The sequence below is a fragment of the Lithobates pipiens genome, unplaced genomic scaffold (genome assembly GCF_037356315.1).
Source record: "Lithobates pipiens isolate NorthernLeopardFrog02 unplaced genomic scaffold, aLitPip1_a1.2 Scaffold_13, whole genome shotgun sequence".
NCBI classification, from domain to species: Eukaryota; Metazoa; Chordata; class Amphibia; order Anura; family Ranidae; genus Lithobates; species Lithobates pipiens.
In genome coordinates this window covers 308,568,344-308,581,589 of record NW_027507718.1, presented here as the reverse complement: position 1 = coordinate 308,581,589, position 13,246 = coordinate 308,568,344, and the positions used below count along the sequence as shown (strand labels likewise).

Below are 13,246 nucleotides of genomic sequence, written 5' to 3'. Positions count from 1 at the left end.
CCTTCGGGCTTTCACGAGGCATGAAATACCAACCAAATTTTCTAACTACCTATCATATTTCTTGAGGCCATGAAGGGCCAGAACAGGAGAAATTCCTATAAAACCAATTTTTTCAAAGCAGACCCTCAACGCGTTTACTAAAATGCATGCCATGTCTTTTGAGGGTCACATTTTTTGCCAAGTTTATGAAAAAAAATTTGGAAAGAATTTTTTTTTTTTTTTTTTTTTTTTTTTTTTTTTTTTTTTTTTTTTTTTACACAAAGTTAGCAATTAACAAGATATTTGCAACACAGCAAAGGCATGCTTAGAACTACATGCCAAAACCCATTTGGCTACTCCCCCCAGGAAAGGGGACACCATATGAGAGACTTCCACAGCCTAGTCATGTAGAGGAGACCATAAATCCAAAGAAGCACCTTTAGGCTTTTTAGTGACATAAGATATACACCCATTTTTCCTGGCTATATTTCACATTGTTGGAGGCCCTAGAGCAGGTATTTGCAATTAGTGGACCTCCAGCTGTTGCAAAAACTACAAGTCCCATCTCTGCCTCTGGGTGTCATGCTTGTGGCTGTCAGAGTCTTACTATGCCTCATTGGACTTGTAGTTCTGCAACAGCTGGGAGGTCCGCTAATTGCATATCACTGCCCTAGAGCAATGTTTCTCAACTCCAGTCCTCAAGTACCCCCCCAACAGGTCATGTTCTCATGATTTCCCTCAGATGAAACAGCGGTGGTAATTACTAAGACATTGATCAAATCACCTGTGCAAAATAATGGAAAACCTGAAAACAGGACCTGTTGGGGGGTACTTGAAGGACTGGAGTTGAGAACATTGCCGTACAGCACCAGGAGAATAGTGATGCCCACAAAATAACCACATTTTGGAGAGTAAAAATACCAAGATATTGTTTAAGAGGCATAGCGATTCTTTTTTTTTTGCCGCAAGTTACTGGAAGATGGCAAATCAAAAAAAAAATCATACCAGTCTTTGCGGAAAGCCGTTGCAATTTTGTTACATTGTACTACATGCTACCGCTTGCTGTAGAAAAGGATATCAGAAAGGCGACACACTGATAGAAATTGTCCACACTGAGGTGGTATCCCTGTACAGATAAGTGTTCTTGCATAGCAAGACCACTTACGGTTATCTCACATACATCTTATTCTTGCCAAATTTACCACCCTAAGTCCTCCCACAACTTTACACTACATAGACCGTAATATACCAAAACGTGCAGATTGTTCCCGATTGGTGTGTTATTACTTTGTGGAACATTCAGCTGAATGGTTCACGAACTATCGTTTTTGCGACGAAATTTACTCCCGCTTTAAGCTTTTTAACACTTTTCACACAACAGTTACTCAAGCCACTCCACCCAGTTACTCCGCCCACTCCAGTAGGTGGAGAAAGAACACTTCACAAAATTTCCCCAGAAATTGTAGACTTTTCTAGTTTTCCACTGCTATCCAGGAGCTCCAGATTGGTCTCTCCCCCTTTGTAAATGCAGAATTCATATGTGTGCCCTTCTCACAAAGTTTATATTCCATTACTTCATATCTGGTACATTTACAGGGGGATATGGGTTTGATACTCAGTCTGAGGAACTCCTCAATGCAGATGTTTTTGTTGGGAGTATACATTTCAGAAAATTTGGGGAAGGAAAAAAGTTGAAGTAGCCCAAGATATGCGGGTACTTCAGGGAGGGTACAGGGAAAAAAAAATATATATAAAAATCGCGATCTCGATTCAGGTGAATCTGAGTGGCCCACATTGACTTCTATGGACAGGGGATTTTTAGAGGAGAGCTGTCAAATCAGACGGATGGCGATATGTTTGGCATCAGTCCAGCGGATGAGGTCAGATGAAAACTGACAGGCTTGCGGATAAGGACTTGTCGTCATCTGCCTGCTCAGCAGGGATCAACGGAGTGATCGCCCGCTAAGCTAGTGGAGTTCATCCAGCGGATCCATCCCTTAGAAAGGTGACCAAGGCTGGGTTCACGCTGCTGCGATTTGAGAACCTGTGCAAATCCAGTACAGGGTTCCAGCACTGCATACAACTCGCAGGCAGTTCACACTGCCATATGCAAACAGTTGCGGGTGTCACTATAGAGTTAATGACATCCCAGATCGGTTCGCATATCGCAGTGCGAGCTGTCAATTCGGACAGAAATCGGATCAGAGAGAATAAAATCACACCGTATTTGCGCAGCGGTCTTACAAGTGCACTTTTGGAATAAAAAATGTTTTTGAATTAAAAAATATAAGACAGTAAAGTTAGTCGATTTTTTTATATTGTGAAAGATAATGTTACACCGAGTAAATTGATACCCAACACGTCACGCTTCAACATTGCGCCCACTGGTGGAATGGCGACAAACTTTTACCCTTAAAAATCTCCATAGACGACGTTTAAAAAAAAAAATTCTACAGGTTGCATGTTTTAAGTTACAGAGCAGGTCTGGGGCTAGAATTATTGCTCTCGCTCTAACAATTGCAGCGATACCTCACATGTGAACACCGTTTACATATGTAAAATTGTGTTACTTTTATTCCTATGGAATGTAAACATCCCTTGTAATCGAAAAAAAAGCATGACAGGACCTCTTAAATATGAGATCTGGGGTCAAAAAGACCTCAGATCTCATATTTACACTTAAATGCAATAAAAAAAATAAAAAAAAATAAATAAATTTAATTTAAAAAAAAATCTTTAAAATAAAATGTGCCTTTAAGAACAGTTATGACGTCGCTTCCGCCCAGCAAAGAAGCAGGAAAGAAAGGTAAAAAAAAAAAAAAAAAAAAAAAGGTAAAGCCCAATATTTTTGTGTAATGTGAAAAAGTTATGCCGAGAATCGTGAACTTTATTCTAAGCAAAAAAATTGTGATTCTCATTTTTTCCAGAATGGTGCAGCTCTAATATTTATTATACAACCATGTATTAATCCCATTAGCTGAAGTTAGTTTGTTTAAAGAGTTTATAAAAGGTAAATAAAAGAACAAACATCTCTATACTTTCCCTAAACTGTGCAATGGAATCGCACAGAGCGGCCAGGATCTCTTTTTTGGGTCCCCCCGCCCGGCACTCCTGGCCCCTTCTCTGTCCAGTGCGGCTTCCCATGGGGTCACTCGTGCGTGCTCGTACCAGATTCCCTCTACTGTGTCCATTGACAGACACAGGGACTCAGCCCCATCCCCCCACTGGCTTTGCCTGACAGCACTGGGAGCCAATGGCCCCCCGTGACCCAGCAAAGCCAGCGAGACCCTGAAGTGATTGGAGAAGTGATCTGCCAACATGCACAGCGTTGATTCAAAGGGGTGTCATGCAATTAAAAAGGGGGGCTGAGGGAGCGATGTTGACACCTAAACATTTTTTACCTTATGCAAGGAATGCATTAAAAAGGTAAAAAATGTTTAGACTTTATAATCCCTTTAAAATACATACTACTAACTGGTAAAGGTTATTACCTGAATATAATTTTTTTTGTAGCAAAAAAAAAAAAAAGTAACCAAAAACTTAACTTACTAGCATTGTCATCTGAATCATCACTACTACTGGGTAGTCTTGAACGTTTCATGGCTTGCACAGGGATACCTCTGGCAACCTACAAGGGAGACACAAAATAAGACGTTCATTAAATCTAACTCCTTGTTCCAAAGAAATTAAAAAATTTACATGAAAAATCATTTCAGAGAACGAGAAACAATTAAGCTGCTGTAAAGGATTCTTAAAAGTATTTGTACTAGGCTTATTTAACCACTTCAGCCCCGGAAGGGTTTCACCCCTTCATGACCAGGTCATTTTTGCAATACGGTTTTAATTAAATTACAACGCTGTACCCAAACAAAATGTAGGTCCTTTTCTCACAAAAAGCTTTCTTTTAGTGGTATTTGATCACCTCTGCGGTTTTTATTTTTTGCGCTATAAACGACAAAAAAAAAGTCAAATAAAAAAAAAAAGGAAGAAGAAGAAGAAGAAGAAGAAGAAGAAGAAGAAGAAGAAGAAGAAGAAGAAGAAGAAGAAGAAGAAGAAGAAAGAAGAAGAAGAAAGAAGAAGAAGAAGAAGAAGAAGAAGAAGAAGAAGAAGAAGAAGAAGAAGAAGAAGAAGAAGAAGAAGAAGAAGAAAGAAGAAGAAGAAGAAGAAGAAGAAGAAGAAGAAGAAGAAGAAGAAGAAGAAGAAAGAAGAAGAAGAAGAAGAAGAAGAAGAAGAAGAAGAAGAAGAAGAAGAAGAAGAAGAAGAAGAAAGAAGAAGAAGAAGAAGAAGAAGAAGAAGAAGAAGAAGAAGAAGAAGAAGAAGAAGAAGAAGAAGAAGAAGAAGAAGAAGAAGAAGAAGAAGAAGAAGAAGAAGAAGAAGAAGAAGAAGAAGAAGAAGAAGAAGAAGAAGAAGAAGAAGAAGAAGAAGAAGAAGAAGAAGAAGAAGAAGAAGAAGAAGAAGAAGAAGAAGAAGAAGAAGAAGAAGAAGAAGAAGAAGAAGAAGAAGAAGAAGAAGAAGAAGAAGAAGAAGAAGAAGAGAAGAAGAGAAGAAGAAGAAGAAGAAGAAAGAAGAAGAAGAAGAAGAAGAAGAAGAAGAAGAAGAAGAAGAAGAAGAAGAAGAAGAGAAGAAGAAGAAGGAAGAAGAAGAAGAAGAAGAAGAAGAAGAAGAAGAAGAAGAAGAAGAAGAAGAAGAAGAAGAAGAAGAAGAAGAAGAAGAAAGAAGAAGAAGAAGAAGAAGAAGAAGAAGAAGAAGAAGAAGAAGAAGAAGAAGAAGAAGAAGAAGAAGAAGAAGAAGAAGAAGAGAAGAAGAAGAAGAAGAAGAAGAAGAAGAAGAAGAAGAAGAAGAAGAAGAAGAAGAAGAAGAAGAAGAAGAAGAAGAAGAAAAGAAGAAGAAGAAGAAGAAGAAGAAGAAGAAGAAGAAGAAGAAGAAGAAGAAGAAGAAAGAAGAGAAGAAGAAGAAGAAGAAGAAGAAGAAGAAGAAGAAGAAGAAGAAGAAGAAGAAGAAAGAAGAAGAAGAAGAAGAAGAAGAAGAAGAAGAAGAAAGAAGAAGAAGAGAAGAAGAAGAAGAAGAAGAAGAAGAAGAAGAAGAAGAAGAAGAAGAAGAAGAAGAAGAAGAAGAAGAAGAAGAAGAAAGAAGAAGAAGAAGAAGAAGAAGAAGAAGAAGGAAGAAGAAGAAGAAGAAGAAGAAGAAGAAGAAGAAGGAAGAAGAAGAAGAAGAAGAAGAAGAGAAGAAGAAGAAGAGAAGAAGAAGAAAGAAGAAGAAGAAGAAGAAGAAGAAGAAGAAGAAGAAGAAGGAAGAAGAAGAAGAAGAAGAAGAAGAAGAAGAAGAAGAAGAAGAAGAAGAAGAAAGAAGAGAAGAAGAAGAAGAAGAAGAAGAAGAAGAGAAGAAGAAGAAGAAGAAGAAGAAGAAGAAGAAGAAGAAGAAGAAGAAGAAGAAGAAGAAGAAGAAGCCGCCGGGCTTTCTCAAAGCCTTCAATTCTCTCTCAGGACCCCATAACTCCACCAGAAGCCTACTGGAGGCATACATATCAGTAATACCTAAAGAAAATAAGGACCCCACGGCGGTAGCAAACTACCGACCGATCGGACTTATTAATGTAGACGTGAAATTATTCTCCAAAATGCTCACCAACAGTCTTTTACACGTACCGGCCTGGGTGGGGTTGAACCAGGTGGGGCTCGTTCCTGGCAGGGAAGCCAGGGACAATACCATTAAGGCCCTTAACCTACACCATTGGCTTACCATCTCTCAATGCCAGGTTTTTTCTGGCGATGGATGTGGAGAAGGCTTCGATCGGGTGGCCTGGGACTACATGGACGCAGTTCTGGAAGCCATTGGTCTGGGAAAATGTATGTATGTGAGCATTCATTGGTGCTTTGTACACAAATCCTACTTCCAGAGTATGAGTCAACGGCCACTTGTCGGAAGCCTTACCCATCCATAACAGTACCAGATAATAATTTCATCCTCACTTTGGAACCGCTTTTACGTTGTATACCAGCCAATCCAAACATAAAAGGCATCGAGGTGAACCAGAGGGAATACAAACTTTTGCAGACGATGTCTTGCTTTTTCTTTCATCCCCCTTGACATCACTGCCCAATCTGATGCAGGGTGCTTGACCAATTCAACTGGCAGGACATCTCATGTCATCCAGAAGAGCAAGATACACAAACATATGTGTTGCAAGATTTAATAAATACCAAAAGAATTCAGAAACATTTTACAAAGAAATACATTCTTATATTGAAGGGGAACTCTGAGTAGTATACAGATATGTACTGCATATATCTTCATATCTTCACAAAATGCATTGAGGTGAACCAGAGGGAATACAAACTTGCAGCATTTGCAGACGATGTCTTGCTTTTTCTTTCATCCCCCTTGACATCACTGCCCAATCTGATGCAGGTGCTTGACCAATTCAAACTCATCTCATAGCCTAAAAATAAACTACTCAAAATCGTTGCGCTTAACGCGTCATTGCCCTCCAGAGTAGTGGCATTTTATGCCAAGAGAATTTCCCCTTTCCCGTTGGAAGACGGATGCAATTACTTACTTGGGTATACAACTACCTAGCGAGTTAAAGGCGCTATATGACAGAAATGTTACAGCCGAGTTGAAAAATATACAACAGGACCTCCTTAAATGGGATATACCCACAATATCCTGGTTTGGACTTGCGGCAATCCTAAAAATGATGATTCTTCCCCGCATCCTATATAAGCTACAAACGATCCAGATCAAATTGCCACCTTCTTTCTTTACAGCATATAAGAAAATGTGTAGGTCATTCTTATGGGGATCCAAGAGGGTGCGCATTAGCTGGGCGAAATTAGTGCTACCAAAAACTGATGGAGGCATAGGTCTCCTGGACCTGCAAAGGTATTATTGGCGGTACATCTAGCACAGGTGGTAGACTGGCGGATACGTGAGCATTGTAAGGGGTGGGTGCGTCTGGAACATTTGATTACAGGCGCTGAGCTCAACTCCATCCCCTGGCATGCTAGGGAACATGCACCATCTGCAGTCCAATCACATCCTTTTGTGGGCGTTACGCTTCTGGCATTCGATAGGGCTTGTAAGGCCCATGCAATCTCAGCCAAAAGAGTGCACCATCACTCCCATTAGGGGAAATCCAGAGTTCCCACCAGGGATGGACAGATCTTACCTGGAGGCGGAGTGGCCCTACACAGAAATGCAAGCCAAACATTTCTTCTATAGAGGCAGATTTCTCTACCAAAGCAAACTTGCTGCCTTATTACAAAACAAATCATTTCCTTTCCTGGCCTGTCAGCTGAAGCACTTCCTAGACAACCCAACCAAAAGGGAAAACTTCACAAAAAATCCTACAGCCTTTGAATCGCTGTGCTCTAGCGCATCTCCCAGAGGCACGTGATCTCGGCGCTCTATGCCTCAATGGTCAAGGAACCCCACGATTTTAAGCATGTAGAGCATGCCTTTTGGGAAGCTCAGCTGAGCAGGGCGATCGAGAAAAAGAGCGGGGAATGGGTCCATTGGTTTATACACAAAGGATCATTAAAATGTGAACACCCAGGAAAATGGGTACAAAATTAAAAACACAATGGTATAGAACACCGGACCTACTCCACAAGTTCTACTCGACTATGACAGATCGATGCTGGAGGTGTGAACAGGACCGAGGCACCTTTCTTCACATTGGTGGGAGTGTCCACTGATTCAGCCATACTGGCGTAGGGTGCATGCTGTGGCGACTGCGATCTCTTCGCGCCTGCTAGAGTATTCACCAGCACAGTATCTCCTACACCTGTCCAATATACCTAAAAAAGGATACTATAAGTCGGAGGCAATGCACATGATCAATGCCGCAAAGGCTATGCTTACCAGTTCACTGGAGATCGACATCTCTGCCCTCACTGAAAGAATGGGTGACATGGATCAATCGCATTGCAGCGATAGAGGAGCTGATCCATATTGCACAAGACAGGGCATCCACCTATTCTAATGCATGGGAAACTTGGCTTAATTTACTGGAACTCCCCAGGATACCAAGACCTAATGCAGGACAATGAAGACCTAATGCAGGACAATGGTTAAATGGGGTCTGGTGGCAGTCCCCGATATGGACATAAACGGAAACACTACGACTTAGGGGCCATCTCAGGCGGTAAAGGCTGGATGTAGATGGAGAGGGTAGCTGGTGGTCTCCCCTACCCCTTCTCCTGACATCTACTCTCGAATATGTGAGCCTCCCCTTCCCCCGATCTCCCCTCTTCCCCACCTTTTTCCCCTCCTTTCTCTCTCTGCTTATTTTATTTTCTGTGGTAATTCAAACCTGACTGAGGGGAGAAGGCTGCTAAGCGGTGGGCCCCTCCGCCCATTCTCCCCTCCCACATGATGCTGGGCAGGAGTAGAATAGGAACCCTGAAGCTCCCACGACCTTCTATCTCCTTGGATGGGATTATAGGGAAGTTATGCCATCCACAAAGACATTATCCCATAAAAGCATCTGGTCAAGTGCCAAAGGAACCTTTATAGCAGGGATCTCAAACTGGTGGCCCTCCAGCTGTTGCAAAACTACAAGTCCCATAAGGCATTGCAAGGCTGACAATTACAAGCTTGACTCCCACAAACAGAGGCATGATGGAACTTGTAGTTTCACAACAGCTGGAGGGCCACCAGTTTGAGACCCCTGCTTTATAGCATGAAAAAGAGGCTTGTTTTACATGCAAGAAGACCCAAGGGGCCTTACTGTGATGGGAGATTGTTACGCGCGGGTGTTGCAACCCTATTGTTATCATTGTTCATACTTGTTCCTGTTGATATTTCTGTAACGTCGCTTGAATTAACCAATAAAATCTTTACAGAAAAAATAAATGTTTTTTGAAAAATATAATATTTTTTACTCTAGTACAAAACATATCCAATAATAAAAAAAAATAAAATAAAAAATCTAATCTCTTCATCAGTTTAGGCCAATATGTATTCTGCTACATGTTTTTGTTAAAAAAAAAAAAAAAAAAATCCCAATAAGCGCAAGAGTTATCGTGTCTAAAAACTATCAGCCTTTTTTAGGCGGGGACTGCGACATTGCACAGAAAAATGGGACACGAAGTGATGCTTTTTTGGGGAACAGTGCTAAAAAAAAAAAAAAAAAAAAAAAAAAAAAAAATGAATAAAAAAAAAAAAAAAATGCACTCACACTGGCAGGGTAGGGGGTTAACAACAGGGACAAAGGGTTAAGTGTGCCCCTAGAAATGATTTCTGTGTGGGAGGGGGGGTGACTTAACCGGAGGAAAACTGATCCGTATTTCTGCTTAGCAGAACCACAAGAGCTCCATTTTACTCTGACAGAATGGTGGTCTGCCTTGTAGACCACCATTCTGCCTCTGTCAACGATCAGCGGGTCTCCACAGACAGCGCGGGCACCAAACCCACTGATTGGCTCTCGCTGTGTCCCATCACAGCAGGAATGGGTCGCTGGCAGCACGTGTGCCCGCAGACCCAGAAGGAGACACAATGTACAAGTACGTTGTTTTTAGGCAGCCAGGCCATCCTGTCACAGTAAATGTGCGGGTACAGAAGCGGTTAATATAGTACCCCAACTACCAGCAATCTATAAGTTATTGAAATATGTGTTTTCAATGGGAACTCATAAGAATCCCTATCTACATCATACTTCCATATGTGGTATCAAACTCCCTGGCGGTATGATTCAGTCTGGTTTTAGGTGCTGAAAGCGGTACAATCATTTTGCATGGAAATTTGGCGTTTTATATTGTAGTCCTGTAATTCTTAGGAATAACTCTCTTAAATCTGTTCAAACCAGATTCTAGCAGACATCCCGGGTATGATAAAGTTTATAATATAATGAAGAATAATAAAAATTATTCAATAATGTAATCAAATCCTAAAACACTGAAAAAGGGACACTTTTTGGTTGCTATGGACAATCTCCAAATTTCAGGAAGAAAAAAAACAGTATTTATAATATAAAAGTACATGCAGGGCATTGCACAGACCACTAGGGCAGGGCTCGACAAACCCAGGGTGCCTGGTTGCATTTGCGCCTAGAATTCGTGTCCTGGCGACTGGGGCAACGCTGCTGGGGTATCCCGTCTCCATTTGGACCCCGAACTCCGCCGCGCAATTGTATCGGGCCGCGCCGGCCAGTAATTGAGGCCGCGGCTTTGCGGCCTTCTAAAATCTTTCGGTAGTCTGGCACCATCTTGTGGTGGATGTAGAAAATTACACCCTATTCCAATAATGCTAATTCCTAATGGAGTGAAGCTCCCTGCCTGTTTTCCACTGCCCGCCCATTTCCTTCCCAAAGTGAAGAGAAGGAAGTGATTGCGGGCGTCATCTGGCGCCTTTTGCCCAACGGTGAGTGTGGTGGCTGGTAAATGGCTTCTCATTATATTATATATATATTAAAATAATAATAATATATATATATATATATATATATATATATATATATATATATTATATATATATATATATATATATATATATATATATATATATATATATATATATATATATATATATATATATATATAATTTTTGGTAAAAAAAAAATTATTTTAATTAAGGGAAAAAAGGGGGGGGGGGCTGCGGCGCTATCTTCCCCTCATCGTCTCCATGTCAGGCAGGGACAGGTCGGATCGCCGTTACCGACCTGGCTCCTAACTTTTTAAGCTGGCTCCTAGATTCCAAGCAAATTGTCAAGCCCTGCACTAGGGACAAAGGGGGTGTGTATTTTTTAATACAGTACTGTAATCTGTAAGATTACAGTGCTGTGTGTGTTTTGTGTCTTTACTTTTTTTGAATTTGCCGCCGTTCCCCGCTCCCGTGCGCTGCATGGAATGGAGCTCGGCGGCATTCGGCACTGTGAATCGAGCGAGGACAGCTCGATCACACAGCGCGGAGGACGTCGCTGGACAGGGGACAAGGGAAGTAATTCTCACTGTGTTCTCCCTGTATCCAGCGATGCGATCCAGAGTCTGGCTCGGGGGTTACCGCTCCTGTTAGTAAAATCCCAACCCGAGCCAGACTCGGGATTACTGCTGGGGGGGGGGGGTAAAATGGGTTGTAAACCCTTGTGTTTTTTTCACCTTCATGCCTCCTGATGTCAATCAAATCCAACGACGCGGGCGTAGGGCCGAGGCCAGCAGTCTGTGTTCATGGACGCAAAAGCTGGACTCAGGAGCGCGCCCGCAAGGTAACCCTCCCAGGAGCGTTTCTCCTAGGGGGTCATACGATCGGGAGAGCTAGCGCGGCCAAAAAACGAGCTGCACAGTGGAGGTAAGTATGACGACTTTTTTTTTTGACTAACTAACCTTAGCTTTACAAACACTTTAAAAAACGACAATGTATTAAATTGCAGCTCACCAATTCTTAGAGATGGTGACTTCTTTTGAAAGCAGCCACTACATCTAAGGATTAGTAAGCTGCAGTACACGCCATTTTTATTTTTGGGTTCATTGCAAAATTTCAAAGCATCAATGGTCATTTCCCAATTTACTATAGAGAAAAAAATAAAAAAAATAAAAAAAACCCACAACCCCAAAGGGCATTTGAGGAGCATTGTTTGACTCAATGCCTATGTAACACATCTAAAAAATTGTAGACGAATACATTACATTTTTTTGTATTTAATACCGCTTTAAAATGGTAGTAAACCCACAAAAAAAATAAATAAAAAAAATTAAAATAAAAAAAAAAGTAATGCAAGACAAAAAAGGCATACCAGAACCTCAGAGACCCTCCCAAATGTCCACAAAGCAGGAAAAACATGTAAATTAACAACTATTTCAGCCATTCTGCGAGAGAAGAGAGTGCAGTGTATAACAGGCGAGTTCAGGGAAGCTGATAAAATGCCTAAGGGCTCCTAAACGTCTGTTTACCAGCAGCAGTGTACATGAGGCCCCAAAATGAAAAACGTCTAAACGTAACGCTGCTAAACGCGCATTTAGCAATCTTTACAAGCTGTTACAGGCATTTGGAGTTCCAAATGCCCCTGAACATCCGCTTGAACCAGTTTTTTTTTTTTTTTTGCGTTTCAAAAAAAAAAAACTTCTAAACTCAAATGCCAGCTGTGCCTAATGCAATGTACACGGGACGTTTTTACAACCTCTCCTGAACGATTTAACTTGACAGATATAGTAACCGATTTAAAACGTCTGTTTTGCGAGGTTATATATATATAAAAAAAAAAAATATTTCCTTTGAAAGAGCCAAAAATGAAAAAAACGCAGCAAACAAAAATACGTTTGCTGCTTGAAATGCCGCTAACCTCAGCATCTGAACTCATTGTGCTTTCCAAAAATGCCTCTAAAAACTCAACTGCCTAGAGACGACTATAAAATGACCCTGTGTACATGTACTGATAAGATAACAGAAGAGAATTCAGGAGCAAAAAAATGCCCAACTGCTCCTAAATGTCTGTCTGTTTAGCGGCAGCAGTGTACATAAGGCCTAAGGGCTCCATGTACACGGGACACTGGAGCAAACTCCTCTGAATAAACTTGAAAATAGCGTCTATAAAAACGTAATTAACGCCCGTTTTGCCACGTTTAGCTGCGTTTCATTGCATTTGTGTCTAGAAGCTTTTATTAAGATAACCTCATTAAATTACTCCCCAAGCTCAAAAAAACATTGTTATTTAACTATTTCAGCCATTTTGACCAGAGTGCAGCCGTATACTTGTATTTGCCTCTATTTCTGTGCTTTTTTTTGCAATGGATCCCATGATGAGCATATGTGAGGAAGTTCTCCTGACGTTGCTCTAGATGAGGCTAAAGCGACGTAGAACATTGCGTGCGAGGTCCAGAGTCAGAGTTTGATTGCGCAGTGAATGTCTGTAGGATATTTTTCCAACATGTACGTACAGCTGCATGCACTGACAAATTGTATACAAATGCAGACGTTAATTCGGTTATAATATACAACTTTTTTGTTGGCAATTTTTTTTAATAATATATTTATTGGATTTTTTTCCAGATATACAAGTTATTTTGTTTTAATTACAAAAAATAATAATATTGTCTATTTTATGTAAATTTAAACATTAATTTAATTTTTTTATAATATATCAAGTCCGGGTCAAGCTCAATGGTGGGCTCATCTTGGTCAAATCTGAACATAGGGACAATTTTAGACACTCACTCAGGTTGAACTGGATAGACTGGTGTCTTTATTCAACCTAACTATGTACATTGCATCAAGGGCTATATATGGTCTATGAATCATCGCAAGTAACATTTTAAACTTTTTTTTGCGTTTT

At 40.7% G+C, this 13,246-nt stretch overlaps 1 protein-coding gene across 5 annotated transcripts in view; it reads right to left on the bottom strand.

Moving 5' to 3' along the window:
• JADE1 (jade family PHD finger 1) overlaps positions 1–13,246 on the bottom strand; it is a 155,467-nt gene that overhangs the window by 103,188 nt on the left and 39,033 nt on the right. For all 5 annotated transcript variants that reach the window (XM_077476896.1, XM_077476892.1, XM_077476895.1 and 2 more), the window contains exon 2: positions 3,529–3,607. In XM_077476896.1, coding sequence (XP_077333022.1) covers positions 3,529–3,607 — 79 coding nt within the window. The remainder of the gene's footprint in view (positions 1–3,528; positions 3,608–13,246) is intronic.